Source organism: Crinia signifera, chromosome 6 (genome assembly GCF_055691185.1).
Source record: "Crinia signifera chromosome 6, ASM5569118v1, whole genome shotgun sequence".
Taxonomy (NCBI): domain Eukaryota; kingdom Metazoa; phylum Chordata; class Amphibia; order Anura; family Myobatrachidae; genus Crinia; species Crinia signifera.
Window position 1 is genome coordinate 238760447 of NC_139222.1, and position 14133 is coordinate 238774579.

Genomic DNA, 14133 nt, shown 5'->3' on the forward strand with positions numbered 1-14133 from the left:
TTCTGCTCCGTCTGTCATACACATGTGCTGGATCGATCCCATAGGGATCACCAGCGCTGAGTGCAGCAGGGAATTCAATCCAAGAACTTTTATGGTCATTAAACAAATCAGAGATGAATCAGCATAAACCATTACACGCGGTTAAGTCCGCCACCCTGGCTCATGTAAAACTAGCCAATTGGAATCTGGTGACTGGCTTAACAGTCCTCATACTGGGGTAGAAAAGGGTACTCATCGTTCCGGAACACCGACCTGCTATGCTCCACCACAAACCCTTCCCGAAGCCCTCTCACTTCTGCCGTCCCTCTAGTGCAGGCATGTCCAACCTGCGGCCCTCCAGCTGTTGTGAAACGACACATCCCAGCATGACTTGCAATAGTTTTAGCATTCCCTAATAGCAATACTATGGAAAGGCATGCTGGGATATGTCGTTTCACAACATCTGGAGGGCCGCAGTTTGAACATGCCTGCTCTAGTGCTTCCACCATATGAGTGAGCACTGTGCTGGGCAGAAACAGCAGCCACATTGCGCACCTCCTCTGCTGTCCATAGGCAGTCTTGGAATGCCCTTAGGCCTAGGGCTGGTTCTGGCTGGAAGCTAGGGAAGATAAGGTGGGTGGTTGGAGGCGGAACACGTTTAGCCTCCAATTAGAACTGACGGAACACCGTTTTGCCCCATTGTAGCCCACGTCAACTGCTGTCCATATGTACCTTTTTTATTTTAAATCTATTTGGAACAGTTTCTTTATCTATTGGTATGCTATAGCACCACCAATATACTTTCCCACTAGACAGGCAGCCCTATTAATATCATCCTCACGTACAGAGGACTCCTTTATTACGCTGCTGGCTGGGTGAAGAGATTTCATTAAGTGAGCTGTGAGTGGTGGTAGGTTGAAGACCTGCATATATCTGTATTTCTCTGTGCTTTATGCTCTGTCTGGGCTCCTGCTCAGCGATCTTGATAGATGAGAAAGTAAATTGGATACTAACTGTCATTTCGTTTGAAGTAAAATGCTACTTTATTAGCTATACTTAAACTTTACCCACCTATTTATTATACTTCTCATTCATGGGGTGATTCAATTATTACATGGGATTTAATGCTTGGGACCTATGCAATTGATTTCCACAATCCGCTCCCAGGGCTGCACTTATCTTGGATTTATGCTTACTCGCGTTAGATATTCGCAGGTATATCTGTGTTTAGTAGGGCTTTAGGGCTGGTCACGCGTGCATCATGCCCACTCAATGCAGCTAATACACGTGCATTCTCATGTGGAGAAGTAGTTCTCATGCAAATCAATTGAAGAGGTCCCAGGAACTTAGCCGGAGCTACATACATGACTGACAATTGAATTGCTCCCATAGGGGAGAATTCAGTTGTTTTTTTGCTGTGCCTGTTCCCGACAGATCTGTTGAGTGGGGGAAGAGTCATTCTGGGACTAGTTAAAGTATATGTATATAAATATACACCAGCCTCATTCAATTGTGCTTCTCCAAGGTGGCAGGTCACCATTATAACTATTATGTTAAAAGGGACTCCAGGGGCTCAGTCTGACTGAGACACTCACTGTAACACTGGGTACACATTGAAGCAAGGGGGGGATTTGTTCCGACAGCAGAACGAATCCCAGTCATCCCATTTCGTACACACTAGAGCAATATCAATGAAGGACGGCATGATCACTGTTCCTCCCTTCATTATCATTAACACGAATGGTGTCACTAGTGATGTTCCTAGGTTTCATGTGCATCACATCGAACATGGCATTGTTGCAAACGACCATAGGAGCGTGCATATCGCTGGCACACACTGACTGATATGTCAGTCCGCTCCACCTGACTGCACTTTGTACCGCTCAGCGTGTACTCCGCTTTAGACATTAATTGATGATAGTGCAGCTTTCTGCAGCTCCAAGGACTTGGACGTGGCAAGGTGAGAAATGCTGTCTACAGGTCATACAACAGAATCCCCTCTACTGGCTGGATGCTAGCAGCCCATTCTTCCTCTCTGTGGGCTCATGGTGTTGAAATCCAAGGCTTACCATGTCATTAGCCGTATGTGTTGTGGTATATACTGATCTAAAGCACTCATCCAGGGTTCCAGCCAGACTGGGACGGTTTCCAATTAGTAGGATGACAGAAATACAATTCTGCTAGATTTATGCTGTGTTGATGTTCGCACACAAGAATGTTTGTGTGTTGATATGCATAAATTACTTGTGAGCATGGCGGAGTATAAACCCTTTATATATTATAGCTCTCTTGATGTCTAATATAAATTATTTGTTCATCCCAAGACATCAGGGGTCATCGTTTAATTACTTTACTATGGAAAGAACAGTGAAAATAATTGTATTTAATTTTTAAATATATGATGTAAGGGTTACAGTATACCAGTGTGCCAAGGCCAGACACATTGCAAGTTCCATTGCTTTTAACAAAGCCAGTGTAGCATTTTGTCATTACATTGACAGCCTCCTACTAAACAAAACCGCTTTTTTTAAGTATGTGTCAGCAGTGGCGTAACTCCCGGAGGCAATGGAGACATTTGCCGCCGGGCGTTAGCCATCAGGGGGGACACAAGAGCAGACACCAGGACCACGATAAGAGTCACAGGAGCCTGCGTCCACCCCAGACATTCTCATCGGATCTATTATGAAGCGGATCAGTGCCGCTGTGCTCCCTACTAGTCCCTACTGACAGCACTCTGTACAGCACAGTGTGCACTGACAGCCGTGCAAAAGCGCTAGCCGGGACAGCTGAGTGACGGCTCAGCTGTCCAATGATACGAAGTGCAGCCTGCGGCACCCTGATTGGTTGGTGCGCAGGCTGGAGAAAGGAGGCGGGATCCCTGAGACGGAGGAGTGTGTAACATGCAGTGCTGCCTGGTAGATGCTGTGGAGGAGGGAGAAGGAACACAGTCGCTCCCACTCTCCATTTGTGTGCTGGAATTAAAGTAAGCCTGGCTGTGCACCCTGCAACTCAATGTTACCAGGCACAAACTTTCCACATCCACACAGTGGGCTTCCAATAAAAATAAAATTTAAACTCCATTGTTTAATGGATCATATTATTTATTTACTACATTGCCCCTGTGGCTTGACATATATTGGACTGATCACCTGTACCTTTCGCGAAAGAATGGCGAATCACAGGAGTGCCATTAACAAAGCACTAGCCAAGGGTAGCTCCGACAAGCCAGTGGCTCAACATTGTTTGCTACACAAACATCAAGTGGCCTCAATCAAATGCCGCATTATTGATTGGATTCCCCCCTTTGCCCCGTGGTGGCGACAGAAGCTTGATACTTAAAAAACGTGAGGCCAAATAGATCCACCAACTAAATACGGTGGTACCGTTTGGCGTCAATGAGCATAATCCTTTAAACATATTTTTGCGGTAACTGAGGATGGTCCATGCTCCGTACAGGACTCCATATAACAGCTTTCACTGTGAGTGTGCCTTTCTACCTTTGCCCAGTTTGACCAGGACTGCCTTTAATATAAATTTGGCACCCAACCAGTTATCCTATTGTCCACACTGGGGCAACCTCGGACAGTTTTGTCATATTTTTCTCCTTTTTTGTCGGTCTTGTCATTTATAGCTCGCTGACCAATACTTGTTTTTAATATATTTTTCTTGCTTACAGTATGACTGCATTCTTTATACATGCATTTGCAGTCATTTTTGCTGTTTATATATAGAGTGATTTGTGTTTGTCATGTTTATGTATGTGTATTGTGTAGTTGTCAATAGTGTTGTCTATCCTGTATTAGGGTATCAGAATCGGCGCAGACGTTTTTTTCAATTTCTCAGTGATACCAGATATGGGTTGCACAAGGCATATCTATTTAACAGCCCCCTTGTTTATTCGGTGGAACTTTCCCCACAGGGAACTGTTCCCGGGGACTCATTTGTTTAGCTTTAAGTCCGGGGTCCGGCGTTTGGCCGGGCACTTCCGGTTTCGTACTGCCGTTTTTTCTTTGTTCCTCCATACACCGCAGGTCTATTACAGCGGGATGGTACACAGTCGACATATAGAATATGTGCCCAGCGCTATCTATTTGCCACCATCACTTTTTGTTATACAAGGAAATATTCCCACATTAGTCTTCCGTGACCGGAAGTGACGTCACGTGCGGGCCACCGTGGAACGCGGAAGTGCCCTGGTTGTTAAATTTTTGGCGCCCTTTCTCATGCCCTGTCAGGTATAAATAGCACTATGACCAGCAGTGGCTCCTTGCTGTAGGAACCTGCTGTGTGGTCCATGCTGTGCCTTATTATTGGATGCCCATGTTGTTCAACTCCTGATGAAGGTCCCTAGATGGACTGAAACGCTACGTAACGTTGAGTATATCATGTTACTTTATTCTTGATGACTTAAAAACCTGGAGAGTGCGTCCTTTTTTTCGTCTATACATACGAATTTGCTTGCCAATTCTGGATGACACCCTGGGAGTTGCATTATGGTGGATGGAGTGCGATCTTGTACTACACTATATATATATATATATATATATATATATATATATATATATATATATATATATATATATATATATATATATATATATATAACAATCCACTTTAGCGGCACTCACGGATATAATACACTCGAAGTCAGCTGATTGTCATCAATGATGACAATCAGCTGACTTCGAGTGTATTATATCCGTGAGTGCCGCTAAAGTGGATTGTTATATTGTGACCTCGCAGAAGGTCTCATTGATGGCACCGGAGACATTTATTTTGATACATACGTGAGTGCCGATTTGACCAGACTATATATATATATATATATATATATATATATATATATATATATATATATATATATATATATATATATATATATATATATATATATATATATATATATATATATATATATATATATATATATCTTATATATTTAGCCAGATCTGTCACTCAACCCCTGTGGAGAACGTTCCTGTGTAGGACAGTTTCACTTTCATGTGTCTGACGTTCCACCCCCTTGACATCACCTCCCCCCGCCCAGCCAGGGCTACAGTACACGCCCACCATCCACCAACCTACTCCACAGCCACCATCCACCATTACTCCTGCACATCCCTACCCTCTGCCGCGACCCCCCTCCCGCGATTCGCGGGACCCCCGCGACCACCCCGGTATCCGGACTATTGATAGACAGCACTTACATCGACAGCCATTACATCGACACCATTAGTTCGACAGCTCAATAGGTCGACATGGTTTTAGGTCGACATACCATTAGGTCGACATGTCATTAGGTCGACAGCTCATTAGGTCGACAGCTCATTAGGTCGACACTGCCATTAGGTCGACAGTGTCTATGTCGACAGTCAAAAGGTCGACATGGGTTTTTTCACTGTTTATTGAGCCGACATGTGCCGACAGGCGGTATTTCATGCCCTACTATCCACTAGGGCGTGGTGGGAGAATAAAATAGTGTACCGAGCGCAGCGAGGCACCGTGCCCGAAGCATAGCGAGCGGCTGCGGTACACTTCAAACTTTGTCCATGTCGACTGTGTCGACATTTCGGGCAAAAAAAAAACAGTGAAAAAACCCATGTCGACCTTTTGACTGTCGACATAGACTCTGTCGACCTAATGGCAGTGTCGACCTAAAAACATGTCGACCTAATGAGCTGTCGACATAATGACACGTCGACCTAATGGTATGTCGACCTAAAACCATGTCGACCTATTGAGCTGTCGAACTAATGGTGTCGATGTAATGGCTGTCGATGTAAGTGCTGTCTAATATCCGTCCCAGACCCGACCACCCCCTCCCGCGATTCGCTGGACCTCCGCGACCACCCCCTCCCGCGAAACGCGGGCCCCCCGCGACCCTCCCGCAAATCGCGGGACCCCAGCGACCCCTCCCTCCCGCGAGCCCCCTGCCGCGATTCGCAGGACCCCTGCATCCTCCCCTCCCGCGATTCGCCGGACCCCTGCGACCCCCCCTCCCGGCATTAAAAGGGCCCCCCGCGACCCCCCCTCCCGCGATTCACGGCACCCCCCCCTACTGTGATTTGCGACCCCCCTCCCGCAATTCGCACCGCCCCCTCCCGCGATTCACGGAACCCCCGTAGCGCCCCCTTCCCACGATTTGCGGGCCCTTTTGGCACTTCTCGCGATTTGCGACCGCCCCCTAATTCACACATTCGGGGACCCCACCTCCCGCGATTCATGCCCCCCTCACGCAATTCACGGCACCCCCCACACCCCCCTTCCTGCGATTCGCAACCCCCCACGACCCCCCCCCTCCCGCGATTCATGCCCCCTCCCGCGATTCACGGACCTCCGCACCACCCCCCTGCGCCCACCCTCCCGCGATTCATGCCCCCCTCATGCAATTCACGGCAACCCCCACACCCCCCTTCCTGCGATTCGCAACCCCCCCTCCTGCGATTCATGACCCCTCCCGTGATTCACGGACCCCCGCACCACCCCCCCTTGACTCACGGCACCCCACGCGCCCCTCCCGCAATTCACGGACCTCCGCAACCCCCCCTCCCGCAATTCACTAACCCCGACAACCCCCCTCCCGCAATTTGCGGACCCCCTTCCCACGATTCAAGCCCCCCCACGCCCCTTCCCACGATTTGCGGACCCCCGCCCCCTCCCGCTAACCGCGGATCCCCACACACCACCCCCCCTCCCGCAATTTGCAGACCCCCCAGACCCCCTTCCGGCAATTCCACCCCCCAGCGGACCACCGCGGCCCCCGCTCCCGCATTTCACGTACTCCCGTGACAATGGGGGATCCTGTACCACCACAAGCAGGTACCGCCCCTAGGTGGGAAATCCGGCCCTGGCTGCCGCACTGCAGGTTTCCCCACTGCCCTCTGCACCAGCGCCACAACTTTTATCAATGTCTTGCCCACATACCACTATTATACAGCCTCCTGCTCTCATGCACGCTCACTCCCTCCCAGTGGGAGGAGACGCTCACCCACTGCCGGGAGCTGCATACTGTCCCCCACCCTCCTCCAGTTCTAGGGATGCCCATCGACCATCAATGATTTTCAAATAATCAATGGTTTATGGCCGATGTTGAATACTTTTGCCATCAATGTGGGATGACACTGCCCTGCCTCCTGTTCTCCTGCCCCGTAACTTCCGCCAGTGGAGACCCCCTCACCCTGTGTTGCCCACATTCCCCTATCATGCTTTACCGCCCAGCCTCCTGCTCTCATGCACCCTAACTCCCACCCAGTCGGAGGAGACACTGACTCCTGTATTTCTGTGCTGCCACGCTGGACCCTCACCCACTGGCAGAAGCTCCACAGTGTCCACCACCCTCTTTAGTCCCCCGTATGCCCACACACCCCTATCACTACCCAGCTTCCTGCTCTCCTGAACCATAACTTCCACCACTGGGTAATCGCTGACGCTGTGTTGCCCACATAACCCTATCATGCCTCATATCCCAGCCTCCTGCTCTCATGCACCCTAACTCCCACCCAGTAGGAGGAGACACTGACTCAGGGCCACCGTCCGGTACTCCTGTGCTGCCACGCTGGACCCTCACCCACTGCCAGAAGCTGCAATACAGGGCATCTTTCATACAGTTCTAACCATATTTCTCACAATACAAATGTTCACAAATTAAGGGGCGTAGCCCCTTACGCCGGTGTGAAGAGCGCCCGTAGGGCGCGATGAATCACCTAGTGTATATATATATATATATATATATATATATATATATGCCCAACTGATGGCGATTTATCTGGCCCCCGACCGAAACATCTCTTATTGAATAGCGTATATGGTGGCCACAAATGCTCTATATGTGTGTGTTTGTAAGGAAGGCACCATTAAGTATACCGCCTCCGGGCACCTTGTATGAACTTACGCCACTGTGTGTCAGCAAGGACTATGAAATAGGTCCCAGTGTGTTAAACAGAGGGTGTGACTTACTACAGTCCACAGTCATCATGAATGTTGAACACATGAAAAGTCGACAGGAGTTTTTTAGGGTTCACTGCACACTTTACCATTCTCAATTGTAGTCCATGTGAATCGTAAAGTGTGAACAAGGTCTCTGTAAGAAAAAAATTGTGAAAAAAACATGTCCTTTTCATGTAGACTGTCTTGCTTGTCAACCAATAGTGGATGAGCTAATAACTGTCGCCCTAATAACCGCAACCAGTTAAACAGTCTGTACCAATATTTTAGAAGTTTATTTCAGTGTGCCGCATTGTACCATTGGGTTAAGATCTGCAAGCGCCATTGCTTTTTGTTTTTCTTCCTGCACTAGTTACAAGTCTGTCAAATTGACGGAACACCATAACCATAATGTCAGCGCACGTGGCTATGCAGGCTTGAGCGGTGCAATTGAATTGCTCTGTTGTGTGTTGTCTAATGCCGCCGGCATGCACAACACTTGCATTCTGCCTATAGAAGTGAGGAGCAGTATTAGCCTTTCATTACATTGGATTTCTTTGTTTCATTGTTTTGTGATATTTTTTTTTTTTTTATTGGATAAGATTCTGTTATAAATTTCTTTAACATTGTAAGTTTTGCGCTGTTTCTGTTGATCGTGCTTAATCTACTTGTTTATCGATTTTAATATTTGGATTCCTGCTTTCCCCATGGTGTGTGTAATTTAAATAAAGCTTGGTGTGTAACCATTATTATTATTGGGTCCAGTTAGAGTTCCGCACCAGAGAAATGTGTTTTATACAGTATCTCATTTCACTTTTATTTTTCTTTTGATTGCATAGGATTCCGCTCTTTAAAAAACTATTCTGGAGATGAGAAGACAGACGAGGAAACCGAAGGGGCTCACTCGGAGGATGAAACGTACACACAAACTGGGCTTCGGAGATCACAGAGCATGAGATCTGTTAAGGTCGTCAAAGGCCGCAAAGAGGTATTCATCAAATATTTTTTTTTACTCTGTTTTTAAGTATACATTAATAAACATAGCCAGTTTCTTTTGGCAACAATTCACACCGAACAGCAAAATACAGCCCCAGAGCTCGTATGTGTTTTATTAAACTCTAAATGAACTGTGTGTCCGTTTCCCCCTCTCTCCTTATGTTCTGAGTGCAAACTGTTCTCTGCCAGAAAGCAGGAGCAGCGATGATTCACAATAATATATTGGAGATAGACTACACAGAGTTTCAGGTTATTGCAGTACATTGCCTGCTGTTCTTATAAGGAATTAGACCAACGACAGGCTATTTGTTATTTACCCCCTTGCTAACTTCCTTTATTTGCTGTGTACAGGCGAATAAGGTACAGCTTCCCCCAGGTCCGTTTTTGGGAACACAGCAGCGGTCCATGCCATAATGCTAATTAAACATTTTTGATGCTGTACTTTGTAGTAATTGCCTGCATATATCTGCAGCAGAATTACATCTCTTTTACCAGTACAACCATTACTGTTGGGAGTATCCCCCATAGTGCTAATAAAACTCATGCAAAAAACCTGTTGTTTTGATTCCCCAATGCATGGCTCCACACCCTTTGTTAAAAGGTAGCCTCTGCAGTTGTATAACTGTATATAGGCAGATATGTCTGCAGTCCGCTGTCACAGTGCAGATGGCAGTGTATCATGATTTAAGCAACTTAATAGTAGGTTCCAGAGAGATGAGTCACTCATTTCCAAAATCAACATTAAACATTAAAACTATTTTCTCGCTTGGAACAATTTTTCAAGAATGTTCCACAACTACATAAGAGAAGACACTGAGCATGCAGACACATTGCGGCCAGCTAAGAGCTCTGGACTAGCATACATTGTAGCATCCCATGGCCGCAAAACATTACCAAAATGTAATGCTAGGGCCACAAGTAACATCAATCACATTTCTTCTGAGAGGTACAGGAGCCGACTGCCTTCTGGGGTACCATTACCTTCATAATGAAATGAAGGCAAAACACAGAGAACAGGGTCACCTCATACAAGTGTTCTGCATTATTTCATATTACATGTATTATGGTGCCCATACACGGTGCGATGGTCACATGTGGGTTTAACTTTTTGGCTCCCGCGCATCGCATATCACAAAGCACAACCAGTATGTGCAGGCAGTACTCTGTGTACTGGATAGCACACTGTATTGCATGCGATTTGAATTAGATGCAATGCGATGTATCTAGCTTATTGCATGCGATTTGAATTAGATGCAATGCGATGTAGTGCAGAACATACACCGCACATATCGCACAGGGTGCGAGCACCTTAAACAGTGGGGTTTGGTATATTATGTTGAAATTCAGTATGTCAACACTGATGTATTGTCGACAGTCTTTTTTAAAGTTTGCTTATCCTTAAAGATGTAGACATTTAATTGTAAATTAATGTTATAATGCTGACACTATTACAATGCTGTAAGTAATACCCCGTACACATGGTTTTATGTGGTCTATTTTTCTATTTGACTTTGCTTATACTGTATAAGAAAAATCGAATCAAAATCGAAGGCTTTTTATTCATGCGTGGCCCATTGAAATCCAAAAGAAAAATAGACCATTCAGGCAAGACTATATAGTCCAAATCTAATGCGCTTGCCTTGCTGTGTGATTCCATCCTGATCATATTGGAATGGAATAGCAAGGTAATGGCACCGTGTGTACACTCCTTAACATTGCTGCTGCATCTGCAGTCTTGAGTCGACATTTTGGCCATCGACTGTGTCTACTAATAAGTAACCTCGTCTCTACTGCATGTAGTTGACTTAAACATAAGTCTTGTATAAGAATTTAAAAGTACACCTAATAGTTTGTGTATTTAAAATTCTAAATATCATTTGCTGTTCTTATTAGTTGGAACACTACTGTTCCACATGTTCTTAGAATTGTCTAATGAAAGGGTAGGCAACCTGTGGCACTACACAACCCAGCATGCCCTGCACACTGTTAGGCCAAGCTAAAACTGTGTCAGAGCATGCTAATAAGTGCAGTTTCACAGCAGCTGGAGTGCCACATACTGCCTGCACCTTGTCTAATATACTTGCCAGTCACCAACTGTGGTTATTGCTTTGCAGGTACGGTATGGATCACTGAAGTACAAAGTGAAGAAGAGACCCCAAGTTTATTTTTAATAGGACCAGGCGGAATCCCTGAACTGCTGAATCGCAATAATTCTGTGTCTCGCATGACGTACTGAGCGAGACATTACACATTTCGGAACCAGCATTAGAATCCAGGAAATGAGTACAGCGCATCTGAGAACTATTTATTACTTTTATGTTTTGTGGAGTATTTTATACCTGTAACTGTTCTACGACGAATGGGATTCAACGATCTCTGCCACACTACAAGTGGTGTTCTTACTAGTGTATTTCTTCACCACTAATACTTAAGGAATGGATCCTTGGCTGTGTGTTATTATGGATGTGTGATTGGTTGGAGGGTTTGAGAGCCCGGACCTCCTCAGCTGGGTGCTTTTTATATTTTTATGCAAAATGACTTGTCTTACATACAATATGGGTATTTTCTACACTTTATAACGCCTTACTAGAAACTGACAAGCAGCTTAACTTTTTTATGAACAATTCTACTTGTCACATTGCTGACGGTTTTCTATGCATCATAACGATTATTGCTTCGTTTGTTAGAAATCATGCTCTGAGACCAAAAATAATAGTTTCAAACATAATGTCTTAAGTATATCGCACCAAAAAGAACACAGTGCAGGTGTGTTCACATTCACCTATCCTCAAATCGGCCCATTTTGTGCGCTATTGAATTTGCAACTCCAGAGAATTTTTCAATAGAGTTCAATGCACAGGCTTGCTGACATACTGTATTTACAGACTGCCTTACTGACATGGACAACTGTACTTCTGTGTGTGACTAATACTAATTCCAAGTATATGGGACACTGTGAACAAATGTATAAATCTTTACTATGTGGATAAGTTGCAAAATTCAGTCAAAAGTATAGGAAATTCCGCTTGGGGCGGAGCGCCTATGTTGTGCCTTCCTCCAAGCGGTGTAAAAGAATGGGTGTAGGAGGACACCTGTAGTTCTGCTGCAAGTCCGTTTTTACACTTAGAAAATGTACACGCGGTAGTCCATATGCTAGTGAACTTCCAGCCGTGTATGTATTTATTTTTTCTTGGTTTTGGAATCATAATGGTTTTATGATCTTGTCTTTTTAGATTCCTTTTGTGTTTTTTTTTATATTTTGTTTTTTCCTCTGTGTTCATTTTTTTTTAACTTTCTTCCCGACTGTACATAGACAACCTTTGAGCTCGCTTTCAAATGGAATATTGTCTTTTGATGCCTGCGGAACCACTGCTGGCAGTGGAGTGTGCCACAGGGTGAAAGGCTTGGCAGCGATTCATTCTTTTATCATTCTGGATGATTGCATCGGTTTACATCTGCAGTTTGCGAATGCTATTATTTCTGCTCCTTTTTTGGGTTTATCCTTTTATCCCATTATTGGTTGTATTATGGTTCGTAATGAAGCTAGACGTTTGACAACCATGGTTTATATTGCATGCAGGACTACTATGCAAATGCTGCTTATTTGTGTTTCATACTCATTATGCATCTAGTAGCTTGAATGGTACAGTTTTTGTGCATTTGTTTATTAGATTGTTTTTATTTTTGGGAGAGGGATTATTATATATGTTTTCGGACTTAGGTGAGTTACACACTGGCATTTGTAAGGTTGAAGCTTGTATTGGGGTCATTGGAAGCAGTTATATACTTATTATAATAACATTAAAAAAACCCTATCACTAAAGTGGTGAACACTGGTCCCTAGGTAAGGGACCAGTTTACATCAGCAGGGTGCCAGATCATGCTCCGACAGTCGGGATCCAGACTGTCATTAGTCCAACATCGGATTCCCAACTGTTAATTGCCCAAGAGTCGGGATGATGTCAGAGCATCATCTGGTCCCCTGCTGATGTACATAGTGCTGTAAGGGGACGATTCCTGACTGGTCAAAATAGTACAGGACAGACCAACTCGTCCTCCACATTGTCAAAACAATGCACAGTGCGGGTGCTGGTGTCCAGCATGGTTCTGAAGGATCGGTTCCCCCCAATTATTTACTTAGGAGACATTTGCAGACTGATGTTCCTGGCTTTGTATTGCTACATGCAGTAGATGTGTTGTTTAACAACACTAAGGCTAAAAAGCCGTCATCTCTTCCAAACTGGACCATGGAGTCTTATTTCAGGTAGCCTGCGATCATTACATACACTGTAATAGTGATGGAATACTGGAATATCTGGTTTCTAATGTCATTATGTCAACAGTGACTGTCACTCCCAGAATCTAAGCGCTTGCATGTCTACCCGGTTATTATGCTACAACTTAAAAAAAAATTAGATTTTTTTGGGGTTCAGTTTGTTTTCCTGACATTCAAAATACCAACGTGTGTGCTGCGTCCCCTTGCATGGATCGCTGTGCTCGCCATGCTCCAGGCACGGTGCCTTGCTTGGAAGTAGGAATACGTTTTATGAAAACACATCCCCTCGCATGTGCCCCTCGACGACCATCAAATGAATTCTCCTGGGCTCGCAAATATAAGTAATCGGAGACTGACTGATATTTGCAGGTTCCAGGACGAAGACAGGGCGTCAGCCGACCACCCCCTGCACATGGTATCACGGCCGCATTTACATGGGAACGCTCATTGTTTGCATGGGGATGCCCATGAAACACTTGGGAGTTCCCATGTCGGGCGCCGCCACCTCCCCTATTTACCCCGAGCGAGCGACACGTTGACCGTGCAGGTCGGCGAAGGCACTCGCATAGAAGCCCTGCGCAAGCGCATAAACGATTTATTTGCATGCGCAGGCCTGTGTGACCACGTGGGGGGACCGATCAAATTAGAATCAGGGCCACAGTACACTGTTAATCCCTATAAAATTGTGCAGTCAGCGTCTTGAGAGTTCTAGACTGAAAACTGTTAGGGTGCCCATACACGTTACAATTATTGTATACAATATTGTATACAATATCGCATCTCATCCGATCTCGGTTTTGCGATGACATCAGATGAGATTAGATCTAGTACAAAAAGTATGTGCAGCACGTACTTTTTGTACTAGATCTCATCTGATCTGATGTCATCGTAAAACCGAGATCGGTTGAGATGCGATATTGTATACAATATTGTATACAATAATTGTAACGTGTATGGGC

At 45.3% G+C, this 14133-nt stretch overlaps 1 protein-coding gene across 1 annotated transcript in view; it reads left to right on the forward strand.

Moving 5' to 3' along the window:
- The window catches only part of REEP3 (receptor accessory protein 3), a 121539-nt gene extending 107640 nt beyond the window's left edge, over positions 1–13899 (forward strand). The window contains exons 7-8 of the mRNA XM_083149160.1: positions 8742–8890; positions 11013–13899. Of these exons, the coding sequence (XP_083005286.1) occupies positions 8742–8890; positions 11013–11069 (206 nt within the window). The 3' untranslated portion in view covers positions 11070–13899. The remainder of the gene's footprint in view (positions 1–8741; positions 8891–11012) is intronic.
- The last annotated feature ends 234 nt before the right edge of the window (positions 13900–14133 follow it).